General features: G+C 44.0%; 1 protein-coding gene across 1 annotated transcript in view; it reads left to right on the plus strand.

The window, feature by feature from the left end:
• Positions 1 to 2,332: 2,332 nt before the first annotated feature.
• The window catches only part of MOXD1 (monooxygenase DBH like 1), a gene marked incomplete at its 5' end in the record, with an annotated part of 50,831 nt that continues 39,020 nt past the window's right edge, over positions 2,333 to 14,143 (plus strand). The window contains one exon of the mRNA XM_082305445.1: positions 2,333 to 2,602. Coding sequence (XP_082161571.1) covers positions 2,333 to 2,602 — 270 coding nt within the window. The remainder of the gene's footprint in view (positions 2,603 to 14,143) is intronic.

A 14,143-nucleotide genomic window follows, 5' to 3' on the forward strand; every position in this document is an offset into this window, starting at 1 on the left:
CTTGGCTTTTGGCTGAATCACTGGAATGATCTCAGCTGACCCCAAGTTTGAGTTCATTAGAGCCTGTTTTTCAGTTTTCTGTCTGTGCCTGTTTGCTGTAAGAGGAGCAGGGAGTTGGACGGAGGTGCAGGGGGCGGAGGCCAGGCTTTCCATATGGGGAGGTGTGCAGCTCTTACTGACAACAGCCTCTACGGTGCGCACCTGCCTCCAGCTCTGCTTCCCTCATGGCACCCGCATCCAGGCTGGCTGGGGAACCCTACTTCTGCTTGCTGTGCTGTACAGCATAATGCGCTGTATGGGATATTCCGTCATCCTTCCCTGTATAACAATATCCCATGTTGTGTACAGGCTCCTAAAATGTCGTCAGTACCATCTTACCAAACTGAGACATCATGGAGTACTTTAAAGTGAGTATTTTCCATTATTTTGTACCAACGCTTATACAACACTTGCTATAGAAAGCACTAGTTAGACTTTGGTGCCCACTGTTGAGGCTGAAAGGCAGCGATCCTCCTACCAGATGTGTAATTCATTCTTTCTGAGAGTGAAGTTGCTGTACGAGTTTGTCATGGCCACATGATTGAGACTTTCTGTCAGGGTTTCTGTTATGTAAGAACATAATATACAGCCTTATAAGAAAATTAAGAAAAAAGCTAATTTTAAGAAACTTCCTTCAGTCCTTCTTTGCCCCTGCTCCCAGAAAACCTAAACATACTTTTTTTGTAACTGTCTTAAGGATCCCTTCTTTAACGCACCGTTTTACAAAGGGTGCGCCCCCCAGTTGAGTGCTGAGGTCGCACCTTTTGCCTTGAGAGGTATCGTGTACTTGCAATTTCTCCTTAAATTAATCCACATCCACTTGTAGGTGTTAGCAATTTTTTAGAAGAGAATCCAAATACTCAGCATCTGACCATTTTCTATTTTGTCAGTCATCTGAGTTTGTACCTTTGAAGTTACTGCTCTAATTGGAAGAAAGGTCACACCAATCTATTCCCTTTAAAAATAATTTTCATTTCACCAGTACCTAATTATTGTTTTTCTCTCATTTCTTACGATGTTTGGGGTGAAAGTAATTTTTGGTGCTTATCACTTTTTCAGCATTTTCTTTTCTAGTAGTTGTTTTGTAGTTTGATGTATTCCTCACATCACAGTAGGTGGTGAAATTCTGGAAGCCCCAGTGATACTTGTGAAATATTTTCATGCAAAAGCCTAAAAAGGAAGCATTATTAATTTCCTCGCATGTACTAGTTTGTTTGGTTTTCATAGAATTAATGTTTCATTTCAGTTGAGTGCCAGGCTTTCTCTTTCATTTAAACATGAACAAAACACAATTCAAACAGCGTAACTTCATCTTAAAACTGATTTTGTATTGCCTGGAGCTTTCAAGGCCCAATACGACTTCTTATGGACCATGACCTTCTCGGTTTGGGTGCTGTGCTATTTTTTCTTTCCGTCCAGATTTGCAGGGGGCTGGGGAACATTTCTCCAAAAGCATCTTCCGGATCTTTACTTTCCTAGCCAAATGGCGGTGGCGGTGCGCGGAGGGGAAGGGGCTGCCGCTTCTCTTACCGGTGCCTCGGGGACGGCGTGGCCAGGCTCGCCGAGCGGTGGTGGCACCGGGGGCGGGGGTGTCAAGGGACACGGGTGGGGTTCTGAGCTGCGCTTTTGGAGCCGTCTCCCTGCGAATCACTCTGGGGGTCTCGTTTTCCACTTACGGAGCAAAAATAACGCTCCCGACGGGGGACCTCCTGCTCAGCCATCCGTCCGCGGCGCCGCGCTCTCGCACTCAGTGAAGAAGCGGCTGCGAGCTGGAAAGCGCTCGTTTGCCGCCAGGCTTCCTCCCGCGGACTTTTCTTCCACCGGAGTCAGAGCTCCCGCGGGGCCGGGGCGTCCCCAGCGAGCAGCGGCAGAGCCCCGTCCGCCGCCTCCGCTCCGCTTCCCCGCCGGGAGGAGGATTTTCGCTCGCTAAGGCGAACTCCGAGCGGCTCCCCGGGAAGCCCCCGGCAGCCGCGGCCGGCGCACGGCAGGTGCTGCCGGCGCGGCGGGGGCTCGGCCCAGCCCGGCCCCGACGGGCGGCGCGGGGGAACCGGGGGCGGCCGCCAGCGCCGGGCCGGGGCGGGGAGCCAACAAAGCGGCTGCCGAGGGCGCGCTGCCCCGACGGGGCCGGCCGGCACGGGGCCGCCCGCAGCGGGGGCGGGGTGACCGGGGCACCCGGCCCCCCTTCTCCGCGCGCACACACGCAGACACACACCCGCACGCACGCACACCCGCAGACACACGCGCACCCGCGCCCGGGCACAGGCAGAGGCGGCCGCCGGTGCGCGGCGGGAGGATGCGGCGGCTGCGCCCCTGGGCGCTGGTGCTGGGCGGGCTGCTGTGTGCCGCCGCCGGGCCGCCGCCGGCCCGGAGCTACCCGCACAGCGCGGTGCTGGACGGGGCGGCCGCCTACCGCCTGCGCTGGGGCCGCCGCGGCAGCGCCCTCGCCTTCCGCCTGGAGGTGCGCACCCGCGGCTACGTGGGCTTCGGGCTCTCGGCCAGCGGCGGCATGGCCTCGGCCGACATCGTGGTGGGGGGCGTGGAGAGGGGCCAGCCCTACCTGCAGGTAAGGCCCGGCTCCTTCCCCTGCCGGGGGAGAGCGCTGCCGGCACCCCGCTCCCCGCCCCGCGTCCCGGCTCCTCTTTGTCCGCCCACCTTCCCCGCTGTTTCTCTCTCGGGGCGCCCCTCTTTCCCTGCCCCTCTTTCCTTTGCAGCCTCCTCGCCCCTCATCTCCGTACCTTTTTGCCTCTTCCTTCCAGCTTTTTGGTTATTGCTGTTGTTCTGCCGTCCTCTCCCCCCGGAGGAGCTCTTCCTTTTCGGTCCGCACCCTGCCAACCTTCCCTCTAAACTTCTACATGGGTTTCGTCAAAGGTGTCAGGTTTCCTTCCTCTTTATCCAGAAAATGCAACAGCCCTTTTCTCTCTCCTTGGGCACTCTCTCCCTGCCGGTCTCCGCGCCTAGACCCGAGGAGGAGAGGGGAGGGATGGCAGAGTGTCTCCCAGCGAGGTGCGGCACCTTTTCCCTCACCCTGCCAATAAATGATGGAGCTTGGATGTCCTGGTGCCGCCTGAGCTTCCCCTTTGTAATCCCACCGGCACGGGGGCACGATCCCGCTAGCTTCCCAGCCTGCTGACGTACTCCTCGGCTGGGGCACAGCCGGTGCTGCTCATGTCCTTGCTGTTCCTCCTCTCCTCACCTGGAGGTGTTTTGACCCAGATATTGAAAAGGACTTACTTACAGAGTAACCGCTGGTAACTCCTGGTACTTGTCCTTGGTCTGGTAAAGCAACCTCAGAGAAGCCCAACTCTATCGGCGTAATTCTCTAGGTATGTTTCTGCAGTTGTGTAGATATTGCCAGGGCTACAGCTGGGAACAGGAGTGCGGGACATGGGCTCCATTGGTGCTTCCAGCGAAGCATCCCCTCCAAGAGGCACTGGTAGCTGGTGGGGTAGGAGCTGTGAGAGGGGGAGGGACCCGCACCTTTGGTCCCCTCTCATGACCTGAGATCCAGCCTGCAGCAGTTGCTCTGGGGCTGGGGGAGCAGGGACACCATGTCCCACGGGTGAGTGAAAGGGGAATCAGGCCCGGCATGACAACTTGTTCCCCCCGTCGCCTGAATAATAACTTTTAAAGAGGCGATTCAAGAGCAGAGCAACACCCAGTTGTTAGTATATGGTCTAGGAGAAGCTGTCTTTTCTTTGTTGTGTTAGAACTAGTTGATCTTTGAAGCTGCTGCTTAAATTTTGTGAGATTTTGCTTTAAGAATATGAATTTTTACCAACATTTCATCATAAGAAAACTAAATGCTTAATATGCTTCTCCTAATATTTACCAAGATTTCATAAAATCAAAGCTTTTCTAGAAAAAGGGAGTTTTTAGCATAAATATTTCCTTTTTTTTTTCCTATTAGTTACCTGTGTGAACTTTAGGCAACTATTTGTTTTATCTAGTTTCATACTGATGATTTTCAGAATATTTTTTCCTCCATATTTCAAAATGAAGATAATTTTTCCAAAAACCTCAGTGTAAATAAATGACTAACAATAATAAAAAAATAACGATTCTGGTTATTAAGCAATGAGCTCTTAGCTCACAGAATGTAAGGCTTGCTGGAGCCTTACATTTCAGAAGATACACCTATTAACCATTAAAAGAAATACAAACTTTGTGCTTGGTTAGTTCATAGATCCTGTTAGGGTAAAGCAAGACTTTTAGAAAGGCATCCAAAGCTAGTGTAAAGACATCCAGTGACAGAGGATCCATCGCTTCCCTTGATAGTTTTTGGCAATGGTGAGTCTTTGCTATTCCTGATTTCCAGTATTAGTTTATCTGGTTTCAGATTCCAGCTATGTATTTTTTCTACTGTATTAAAAAGGCTACTCCCCCCCATCCCGCCTCCATAAAGTTATTTATATGCTGCAATCAAATCACTCCTCAATTTTCTTTTGCATAAAATAAATAGATTGAGCTCTTTAAGCATCCCACTGCAGGACGTTTTCCCCAGCACTCAAAGCTCTTTTGTGGCTCTTTTCAGCACCTCTCACAGGTTTTCAGCATCCTTTAAAAATGCCTTCATACAAATTACATTCTTCTTCCAAAGATTTTATTCACTGGCATCCCATGACAAATAGGGAAGGGAAAGGACTGTAGCAAGCACCTCCTGTTACAGAGCACCTGATGTTTTTCCTGAAACACTAATTTAGCAGTGAACATCTGCTACGCTAAGTGCTATGAGTTATTTTGTTGCACTTTTGAGTAGGTAAGGCACAGAAGAAGCACTTCTGTCAAGCTTGCTTGCAGCTTGAGGTTTTCTCCATCTTCATTTTTTCTTCAGTTCTAGGCAGCAAGGTTTCTTTCTAAACTGGAATGACGTCTTTTTAAAAAGTTGCTCTGTTAAATATTTCCATACTTGCACCAACAAGGAAAGGCCAGGAACAAAGATGATGGAGAAACAAAATTTGTGCAAAAGCTTCTTCTGGCCAGTCAGCAGGGATTGCTATAAAATGAATAACTTGTTCTAGAATGCTACTTCGATAATATCTAATTCTTCCCTTTACTGGACACACAAATACAGTCAATATTTTACAAACACGTTCTGTGTTAAGTGTACATCATCATCATTTACAGTATTTACTACTAAAAAAGAATTTTTCATAGATAGTACCCTTGAAAGTATGTGGTTTTATGCCTAGCTGCACTCTATAAAATATGTACACCCTATAATGAAAGAACTTACTTTTCTTTTCGGTTTTAGAAATATGTTTTTATTCCATGATCAACAGTCGGAAAATGTGCATCGTGGTCTAAACTCTTACAAGGGTCATTTTTTGGTTTCTTTGAAAGTTTTGAGATGCTTGTTCGTGGCCTGATTTTCAGAAGATGTTCTGAAACACCTTTATAGCCTTTCAAGTGGGCATTGAAATTGCTAGTCTCTTGGGAGAATTTAGCCTCTTCCCCCTCCCCCTTAAATTCTCTCTCCTCCTTTAAAAATAGAAAGTGTTCTTGGAGGAAAGAGTCCTCTTCTGAGAGCAAACATGTCCAGGTAGTTAGATTATAGCTGTCAGTAAAGGTAAAAGCAGATCCTCCTTAGTCTGTGGAAGATCGGTGTATTGAGGTAGAGGAAAACTTCCAGATAGTTTCCAGAGAAGAGAGAAAACATTTCCTCTGGCATTTATTCTTCGTCCTCTCAGAGCAAGTAGATGCTGTTCCCACCATCAGCAGGCAGTGCTTTCCTTGAAAAAATCTGGTGACTCAAAGTTCTGGATATCCAAGACTGGGTTTTACTTTCTCAGTTTTTAGGTGTATCCTGAACTTGGGTGTAATGAGTTATTTGTTTTGGCTTGCTTTTCCGTGTTTGAGCTGTATTTAAGCTAAAAGGGTGTCTGGCATAATAAGCAAAGGCTAAGATGATTTGAAAGTCCGAGGTTTAGTTCTCTCTAAATATATCAAGGTGAAAAGTGTTTCAATGTCATGAGAGAAGAAAAATAAACCTTCCTGGTGTACCAGAGCAGTTTTTTGGAGAGCATTGAATGATCAGAGAATTATACATTTACTATCCTAACATTTCAGAAGTCCAGTGTTTGGAATGGGAACCTAGACATATTTGGGGAGGATGTAGAGATCATAGCATGAATACATATATACATACACGCATAGCTTTACTGTATTGTCATGAGGGACACATCTCTACCAAGCAGAGGGAGAAAAAAAAGGACATCAGTGAACAAATTATTCTGGCATGTTACTGAGAGCCCTGCGGTGGTGACAGAGTGGCAGATTATGCGGGGTTTGGGTGAGCGTGTTTGATACCGAGTAGAAGATACCAATGGGGGCTGGTGTTGGAAAGCTGGGAGTTGCCTTTGTCTCTACAGGGGTAGGGTGTACTTGAAAGGAGAGTTCATACTTAGCAAAATGTTACCTTGAAATATTGCCATGGTCACTTGCAGCATGTGTTACTCTTCATAAAAGTTCTTGGGGCAGCCTCAGCTTTTGCATCTAGTTTTCTTTCCTCCTTTTTTTTTTCTTTCTCTTTTTTTTTTTTTTTTTTAAATGCATCTCTTTTGTGCTTATGAATTGACACAGCATGCATTTTCATGCTAGACCCATGCCTTTTCCTTGGTCTCCACCCCTGTCTGGAACTGTGCATCCCCACCCACAGCACGTAGCTGCTGAGAGCCCCATTTTGGGGAGAGTAATCCTCCTTGATGAATGCCTATTTTGTGCAAGTTATACAAGAGGGTTGCATTGTTCGAATCTTCTGTTGAACTTGCACAAAAATAGTCCCTACTCAGGGTGAATAGGGACTGTGTGTCACTAAAAAGTACTTTATTATTCATTACAGCCTTGCTTGTTAACTGTCACCCAAACTAAAGAATATCTGTTATCAAATGTATCCCATAGAGTTAGCTTAATTGCTCATAGGGAAGTACTTGGAAGAGATTTTAAAGGACAGAAAACAGTGAGCATTCTCTGTACTTAACTATGCTGCTTTTAAGTGCACTCATGCCAACAGCAACAAAAGAAGTGTTTAGAAAACAACTTGAAAGGCACCAAGAGAAAGATGCAAAGTGAGTGCCACACTGACATATCTCACTTGGGCTTTGTTGGAGGTATTTCATGCCTTTGGGCATTGGGGCAAAATCTCCAGATGACTAATGAGTCCCTCTTGGCTTCGATGTGGGGCATAAAGAGACACTCCAGTGTACATCTCCACTGGCTGGGTGCTTTGTAGTTCCCTTTCAGAGGTACAATAGTTAGGACAAGGAAGCAACAGTTGGTGAACAAAAGATGAGAAGAATTCTGTAGCTCTTGTATTTTGCAGGCTTGGGGGGGGGGGCTGTTTCACAAGGTTTTTTGATCTTTATGGTATTTTGTCTTGCCCTTTGGATATTGGGAACACCAAGAAAATGAAATTTTCTTACCAGTCCCCAAAAATAAGTACCTGGGGCAGGATGGAAATGTAGCCACCATGAGTGATGCAAAGGCTTAAAATAATGGGCAAATGATTTCATTCTTGATATAAACAAGTATCTTAGGAGTAGGAGAGGGAGAGGGGAGATTTTTGAAGGCACATATAGAGATTTTGGGAACAAGCATCACTAATAATTGTGCTCAAAAATCCCGTAAGTGTTTTTAAAACTTCCTCATAATTGAAGTAATTAAAGTAATTAAACCAAGAAAACTTGTACTGGTTAAATGTGGCTCCAGTGTAAGGAATGTTCCTTGTGATAAAGTATAGTTGAGATTGGATCACGCAGTATCTCCTACTTAGAGGTTTTCTTCCCCTTAAAACACATTGCTACATGTTTTATCTAGTCTGTTTGTGTTAGGACAGCCTTTAATCTAGCTTTATAGCTTCTGATATAACTGGAATATAACCTCTTAAATCAACATTTATTCTTGATGTAAAGACTCAGATAGGTCCTTGGGACTCTGCTGCAAAGTCAAATTATCCATGCTGATAGGCGATGTCGTATTTCAACTTCTAACTGCTTGTGCTTCTTACACCTTTGTGTGGCAAGTTAGAGCTCTCCACATTTCAGTGTTTTTCATTTGTGTGTGGAGAAAGCGATATTTTTATATCTCCCAGGAATGCCACAGAAACCGAGGGGTGTCACTGCCTGCTGTAGGCTACTGGGAAGCTGCCCCGGGCAGCGTTTAACTAGATGTAAGAAATACACTGAAGTGTATTCAAATGACTTGCAGTTTGAATGAGAAAAGACATGTGTCTAAGTAAATAACTGTGTTTCATGTTTAAAAAATACACACCCTCTTTTTGCAAAGAAAATATATGTACATGTACACACACATACATGCGTTATCTGTTTCTGTAAATACACAAGTGGAAAATGCGTGTCTTTATGTATATGTGTATGTCTGCATTTAAAATACAGACACGCCCACAATTATTTGGTATAGATAAAAATTTTCTGTCCTTGTTGAAGAAGTTAGTAGTACACCTGAAGTAAATAAGCCACATTTACTCCAGTGTAATTCAGTTTAATTGGAATTGTACCGGGAATTGTGTATAGCTTCTCGGAACTGCCTGCATGAGTGAGATCCAGGCTTCCTAGCAAGAAGTGAATCACTTCATACTAATCTGCAGTTTAGGTAAAAATAAATAAATCAATCCGTAAATTAATTACAAACAGACTGCTCATAGGGCAGCAGCTGAACTTCCCGATCCCAGTTACTTTAGGAACTTCTTGCAACTGCTTGATTGCTATCGCTGTACCCTTTCTGTGGATATTTTTTCATTTGGGGCCAATCCCAAGATTGGATCAGTCAACTGGAATGCTCTCAAGGTATTCTTATACTGGGCAGTGGTGCTTTCAGACTCCTGCTTCGTGTTAGTTTTCTGTGGGTGGGCTCTGTTTTTCCCTAACATAAGAACATAGTAAGATCTTTGCCTGAAACTCAAGCTGAAATTTATTTGAGGTTGCAAAAAAGTTTGGTTTGCTTGTTTGTAAACTCATGCTCTGTTTGCTTCTTGCCAAATACAATGTAAAAGCAGCTCCTTTTTGGTGGTAACATCCAGTGTGTGCTGGAACCATGAGCAGCAGGATTCCATCTAAGTTGAATGCAACAATAAAAGAGAAATGTTAACCACAGGGTTTTTTTTTGGTTTTTTTTTTTTTTTTTGAAACCCAGAAAGGCATAGCTTGGTGCTTGTTTCAAACAAATGTTTTGGTCAGTTCTTTTGCGTACTGTAGCAATTTATCCATCCTATTTATACTCAGATAGATCCCCTCCTGTGCCAACTTTCATCTTGCTTACAACTTCCCGATTCCTTTTGCCAAACTTGTCTTCAGCCTTGGTCTTAGACATCAGTTTCGTAGCTTGGGGATGTTCAAAACTCCATGGGTTGGCTACAGACCATAGGTGAGGACTAGTTGCAACACAGCTTGTTTTTCCCCTCATTTCCCATTCCTGGCTTGTCCCTTTACTTGCTTGTAAGTGTTAAATTGCTGCTGAAATGGAAGCGATCTCCCGGTTAGAGAAGGGCAACGTGCATAAATCCCGGCTGCAGAGCTGCTCGCAAGCTTGAGTCCACAAGGCGATTGCTGGACGGGGCCACAGTTTGAGAGTCATTTTATGCTTCTTGAGGTTGAAAGGTGCTGTATATAATTTAGGATGGGAAATGGATGTCATAAACAAAACAATCTTGTACATTGTAAAGATCTGGGGAGGGAGTCCCATAAACACCTGTTCAAGTCTGCGATGACAGCTGGTGGTACTTTCGGGGTCAGGCTTCCCTCTGCAGCTGTGCTTACATTCTTGAAGGAGAAACCAGCCTCTTTTCACATCCTTAAGGAATCATTCTCCCTGACTGGTTGTAGAGCAGCAATCAGAAACCATATATGCTGCAAAACATTTTTTTTAAGAAAGAGAGAGGTTAATGGGATCTGAAAAACAGTATAACATGATCGGCTTCACATCTGGAAAAGAACATAAAATAATTTGTACTGTCAGGAAGATTCTTCATTTTCCATATGTTGTTTAAACTTCTAGGTAATGTGAGGAAGGAGATATCTAATTATTTGACCGATTGCACAACTTAGTCCAGAGTTTAAAATGCCATTTTATGCAATATTATCAAAGGGAGTACAGAAACTTTAAATGTTTCACATGTAAACAGTTTGCATAAGCAAATTCTGAAATAAAAATAACATCTTTGTTATTATGTAGCATGACCAATAACACTTCTGAAAATGTTAAAACAAACACACACTATTTAAATAACCAAAATAAGATAGTCATGCTAGAAAAATATAGTAGTTTCACCCTTATCTTCTCTTTCTAGAATGCTTACACTTCTGTAAAGTTTGTGTGAAACTTTAAAACTTTATTTTCATTTAACGTATGATATATACTTTTGTGTGTATAAGAAACTGAAGAATCAGGATGCAAGTGCCGAATCAGTACATAAATCCGTGTTGTCAGGTTTGTGCTGTGAGTGTTTCAGAAATTCAGTTTTAAGGACTCAATAATTATTGCACATCTCTGCTGGGACTCCATGAAATTCATGGGGACTTACATCAGTATAATCTGTCCTACAAAGGACACAGGCTTTCTAGCTAACTGTATGGGATGGCAAAACCAAATCTGTGTAAAAGAGGTCGCCACATTAGAGCCTTTTCCCACTCGGTAGGAAGAATAAATTCTTCCAATACAAGGCACATTTCAGACCATCTGTGATAGTTATCGAAGCACTGTAATTCTGTTCATGAAAATGTCACACTCCTTTCTCTACAGAATTAAATGAGTGAAACTTGTGAGTTCTGTAGGCTGGCCCCGAGAGACTTTTGAACTGTATTTAGATATCCTCAGTTCAGCTGAAGCCCAGATGCCTAACGTCCCCTCTCTGGCCTCTGGTGGATCCATCCTCTGTGCTGTCTTTTGGCCATATAAGTCACTTTTCAAAGGCCTTCAGAGGTACCCAGCTTCCTCCTTTGGCTAGACACAAGGACTTAAATGGAGTGTAGCCTGTCCAAATGTAGTGGTTTTGGTTGCATTTGTACCATAGGAGCAGGACTTTAATTTATTTTTCTACTCTGAAAGGACACATAGGAGATGTATAAAGATACAGACATATATCTATATAGATATATCTACAACTAACTTTTTCTTACTTTTCCAAGATGCTGCTGAAAAAGATGCAGCATTGCAGTTTGTCAATGTGTCTTCATTTTTTATAACCTCCTTTTGTTCATTACGTTTTGTACACAAACACGTGTCTTAAAGGCTTTTAAGCTCTGATGAGTAAATTGAGCGAAGTCTTCATAGTTTGACTTAAAATCTTCTCTGTGAACAGAAAGAGATCAGTATGTTTCCTTGGCAATGTGGCCTTGTTTTGTTTTAAAACTGCTAAACAAACCTTTTTCATGTGAGAGGTTGAGCAATCAAATCCTGAGCTGTTCAGAAATTTTTTTTGTTACATTATTTGATTTTATTTTTGTGATGAACACCTGGATGATTTTCAACAAAGGAAATAAAAATAGTAATGGAGGCAGTTCGCTAACTCCTAAATAGCTCCTGGCAAGCGTACTCACACTTGATTCCTCTGGGGCAGTCCCACTGCACTCAGTGGAGTTGTAGGATTTGGGGAATAAATGGACATCTCTGTCTTCCTGGGCACTACATAAATTTGCTTCCCAGGTATTCTCAGCACCCTGCTATTCAAGGGCTGTTTCAAGGTGGCCTGTATCAGGCAGAGAAAGTAAGTAGGGACAAGGAATTCATTACTTCACAGAAATTTTCACATGGGAAAGATTAACATTAGTCGGTCAGATTAGCATCTACCCACAAAATAATTTAAGGTGAGTCGCTGAGCGAGGTGCGGCTCAGCATTGACAGCAGGGGTAGGCAGCGAGCGCCCGGGCAGGCAGCGCTGAGAGCGCCCGCAGTGGTCCTCTCCTGGGGCCTGGCCTTTGGGACCACCTTCCCCAAAGCATTCACTGGGAGCCACAGCATGAGCCCCTCGCAGTGAGCCAGAGCTGTGACCTGTCTTTGACTGTCATCCAGGCAAGTGAAATAATTACACTGACAATCACGTTATCAAGGCACATCTGAGCTAATACCTTAATTGCACAACTTCTTCGAGTTATTTTTGCATTCTCCCCGCAGGCTCATGGAAGTTAGAGCTATATTACAAGAGGTATTTTTGGTTACGGCTGTGTCCTGTAGACTTGTTAAGAAATGGTGAAGTTTACCAGCAAAATATTTCAGCATGCACACCTAACTTAGCTTCACATTTCTGAGCTTTCCTTTACCGCGGTTTCAGGCAAAGACTTTCAACCTGTTTACATGAGGAAAAGCTATTGTTGAATTTGTATTCCTAATAATTCAATGTGTGGGTGATTATTCTAATACAAGGGTGCCTTCCTCCAATTTAATGTAACATTTCAGCAAAGACATCACACTTTAATAAAAGCTGATGTTCACAAGGTTACATTTCTCGTCCAGACAAGTCCTTACTATTTTTAAGATGGAAGCAGAGATTCCAGAGAGGAGTGTTTTCAGAGCAGGGATGGTATTGCATGTAGATGTACACTGCCTCTTTCCAAGCTCTGTTGCAGGGTTAAAGTGAAGCGTTTGGATCCCATGAAGTACCCGTCTTCAAGTACCATCCCAGAACAGGCCCATTATTTCCCTCTGGAAAAGCAAATCCAAAATTCTTTCTCTAAACAAACATAACTCATCAGTTCCCTTTCTTTCAGCATACAACTTCAAGTCCCAGACTCCTCTTTTGCTTTTTTGGTGATTATTTTTCCATGTGTGTATTCTTTCACATATCTACTTATTCATTTGTAGTCATGAGAAGCGCTGACAGGAAAAAGAAGGGCTCTTTTTGGTACCTTTCAAAATTTTTGAAATTTAGATTTGTTCCAGAACTGAAAAAATCCAAACTGTTTCAGTAGCTTTGGTAAGACAGAATTAAATCTGAATATTTTCATACTGATAAAAAATAGTCAGCTTTTTACCCTTTTCTTCCTTGAAACTGCATCATGACTGAGAGAATTTTATACAAATTTTCATTCAAATTAATATACCTTAATGAAATGTTTGGGCATGCAGTTAGTTGTGCATCTATAAAAGGCAGACCAGCTTGTGAACTCTGACTGGTGTGCATGTGGTCTCTTGCACACACACAGATTTCTAGGGTGGGGTTAAGCTTAAGATTACAGCTCCTAAATGATCCTTTAGTGAATTAATAAGGTATCAGGTACTTTTGCTGGTATCAAAATACTTGGACGTAACATTTTACGGTCTTTCAGCTTGGTTACCTCCACTTTAACAAAAGGGAAAAGCTAGAAATCTCTCTAAAAGTTAATGGAGGTGCAAATAGCTACAGAAGTAAACGCCTTCTAGGAAGAGCCGGAGCTGCATTATTCTGCAAGGGTGCTGCACGATTAATGGTGTCTGCCTGTAGCCTGTTTGGCATGAGAAATATTATCTATTAGTTAAAAGCCCCCCTCCCCATCCCAAACTGGGCAGAAACAGTCTAAACCTCAAAGGAGGGCGACCTGAGGAGGTGCATCTGAGGTGGTGGTGAGCCCTTTCCAGGTGGCTGGGGTGGAAGGGGAGGGAGAGCTGGGTCCCAGCTGCGTGGGGCCACAGGAATTCGGGGTGAGGAGGTTAATGACCCGGCATTGCTGCAGATGCTCCTCCATTGTACCGTGCCTCTGCTGAACCCCAGACGGGGAGCGTCTTTCTTACAAACAGCTCCCCCCGCCCCCAAACCCCCAACCCAAACTCAACCCAACACCTTTTGTGTGAACTGAGCACTTTCTGTGCTAGTTAAGCCGTAGGGTTTCTGGTTCTAGTCGTTGTTCATTCAAGAGGTTTGCTTTTTGTGGGGAAGAAAAAAGAAAGAAAAAGTTGTGTTGATGTGACTACTAAGTGAAATTCGTTCTCTGTAATTTCCCCTGAAGTTCATGACACCCCAGTCATGATAAATTAGGCTTCTTGGTTGTTGGGTACAGCCTTTATTTGTGCGGTTACGTACAGGCAGCATGTTATTAAAGTTGCTCAAGACATTCTTTAAGCAGCTTATCAAGGAGACTTGCTTTCCTGAAGAGTTTTAATCAAAAAAATGTTCCGTGTC

This window comes from Platalea leucorodia (genome assembly GCF_965183815.1).
Source record: "Platalea leucorodia genome assembly, chromosome: 3".
Classification (NCBI taxonomy): domain Eukaryota; kingdom Metazoa; phylum Chordata; class Aves; order Pelecaniformes; family Threskiornithidae; genus Platalea; species Platalea leucorodia.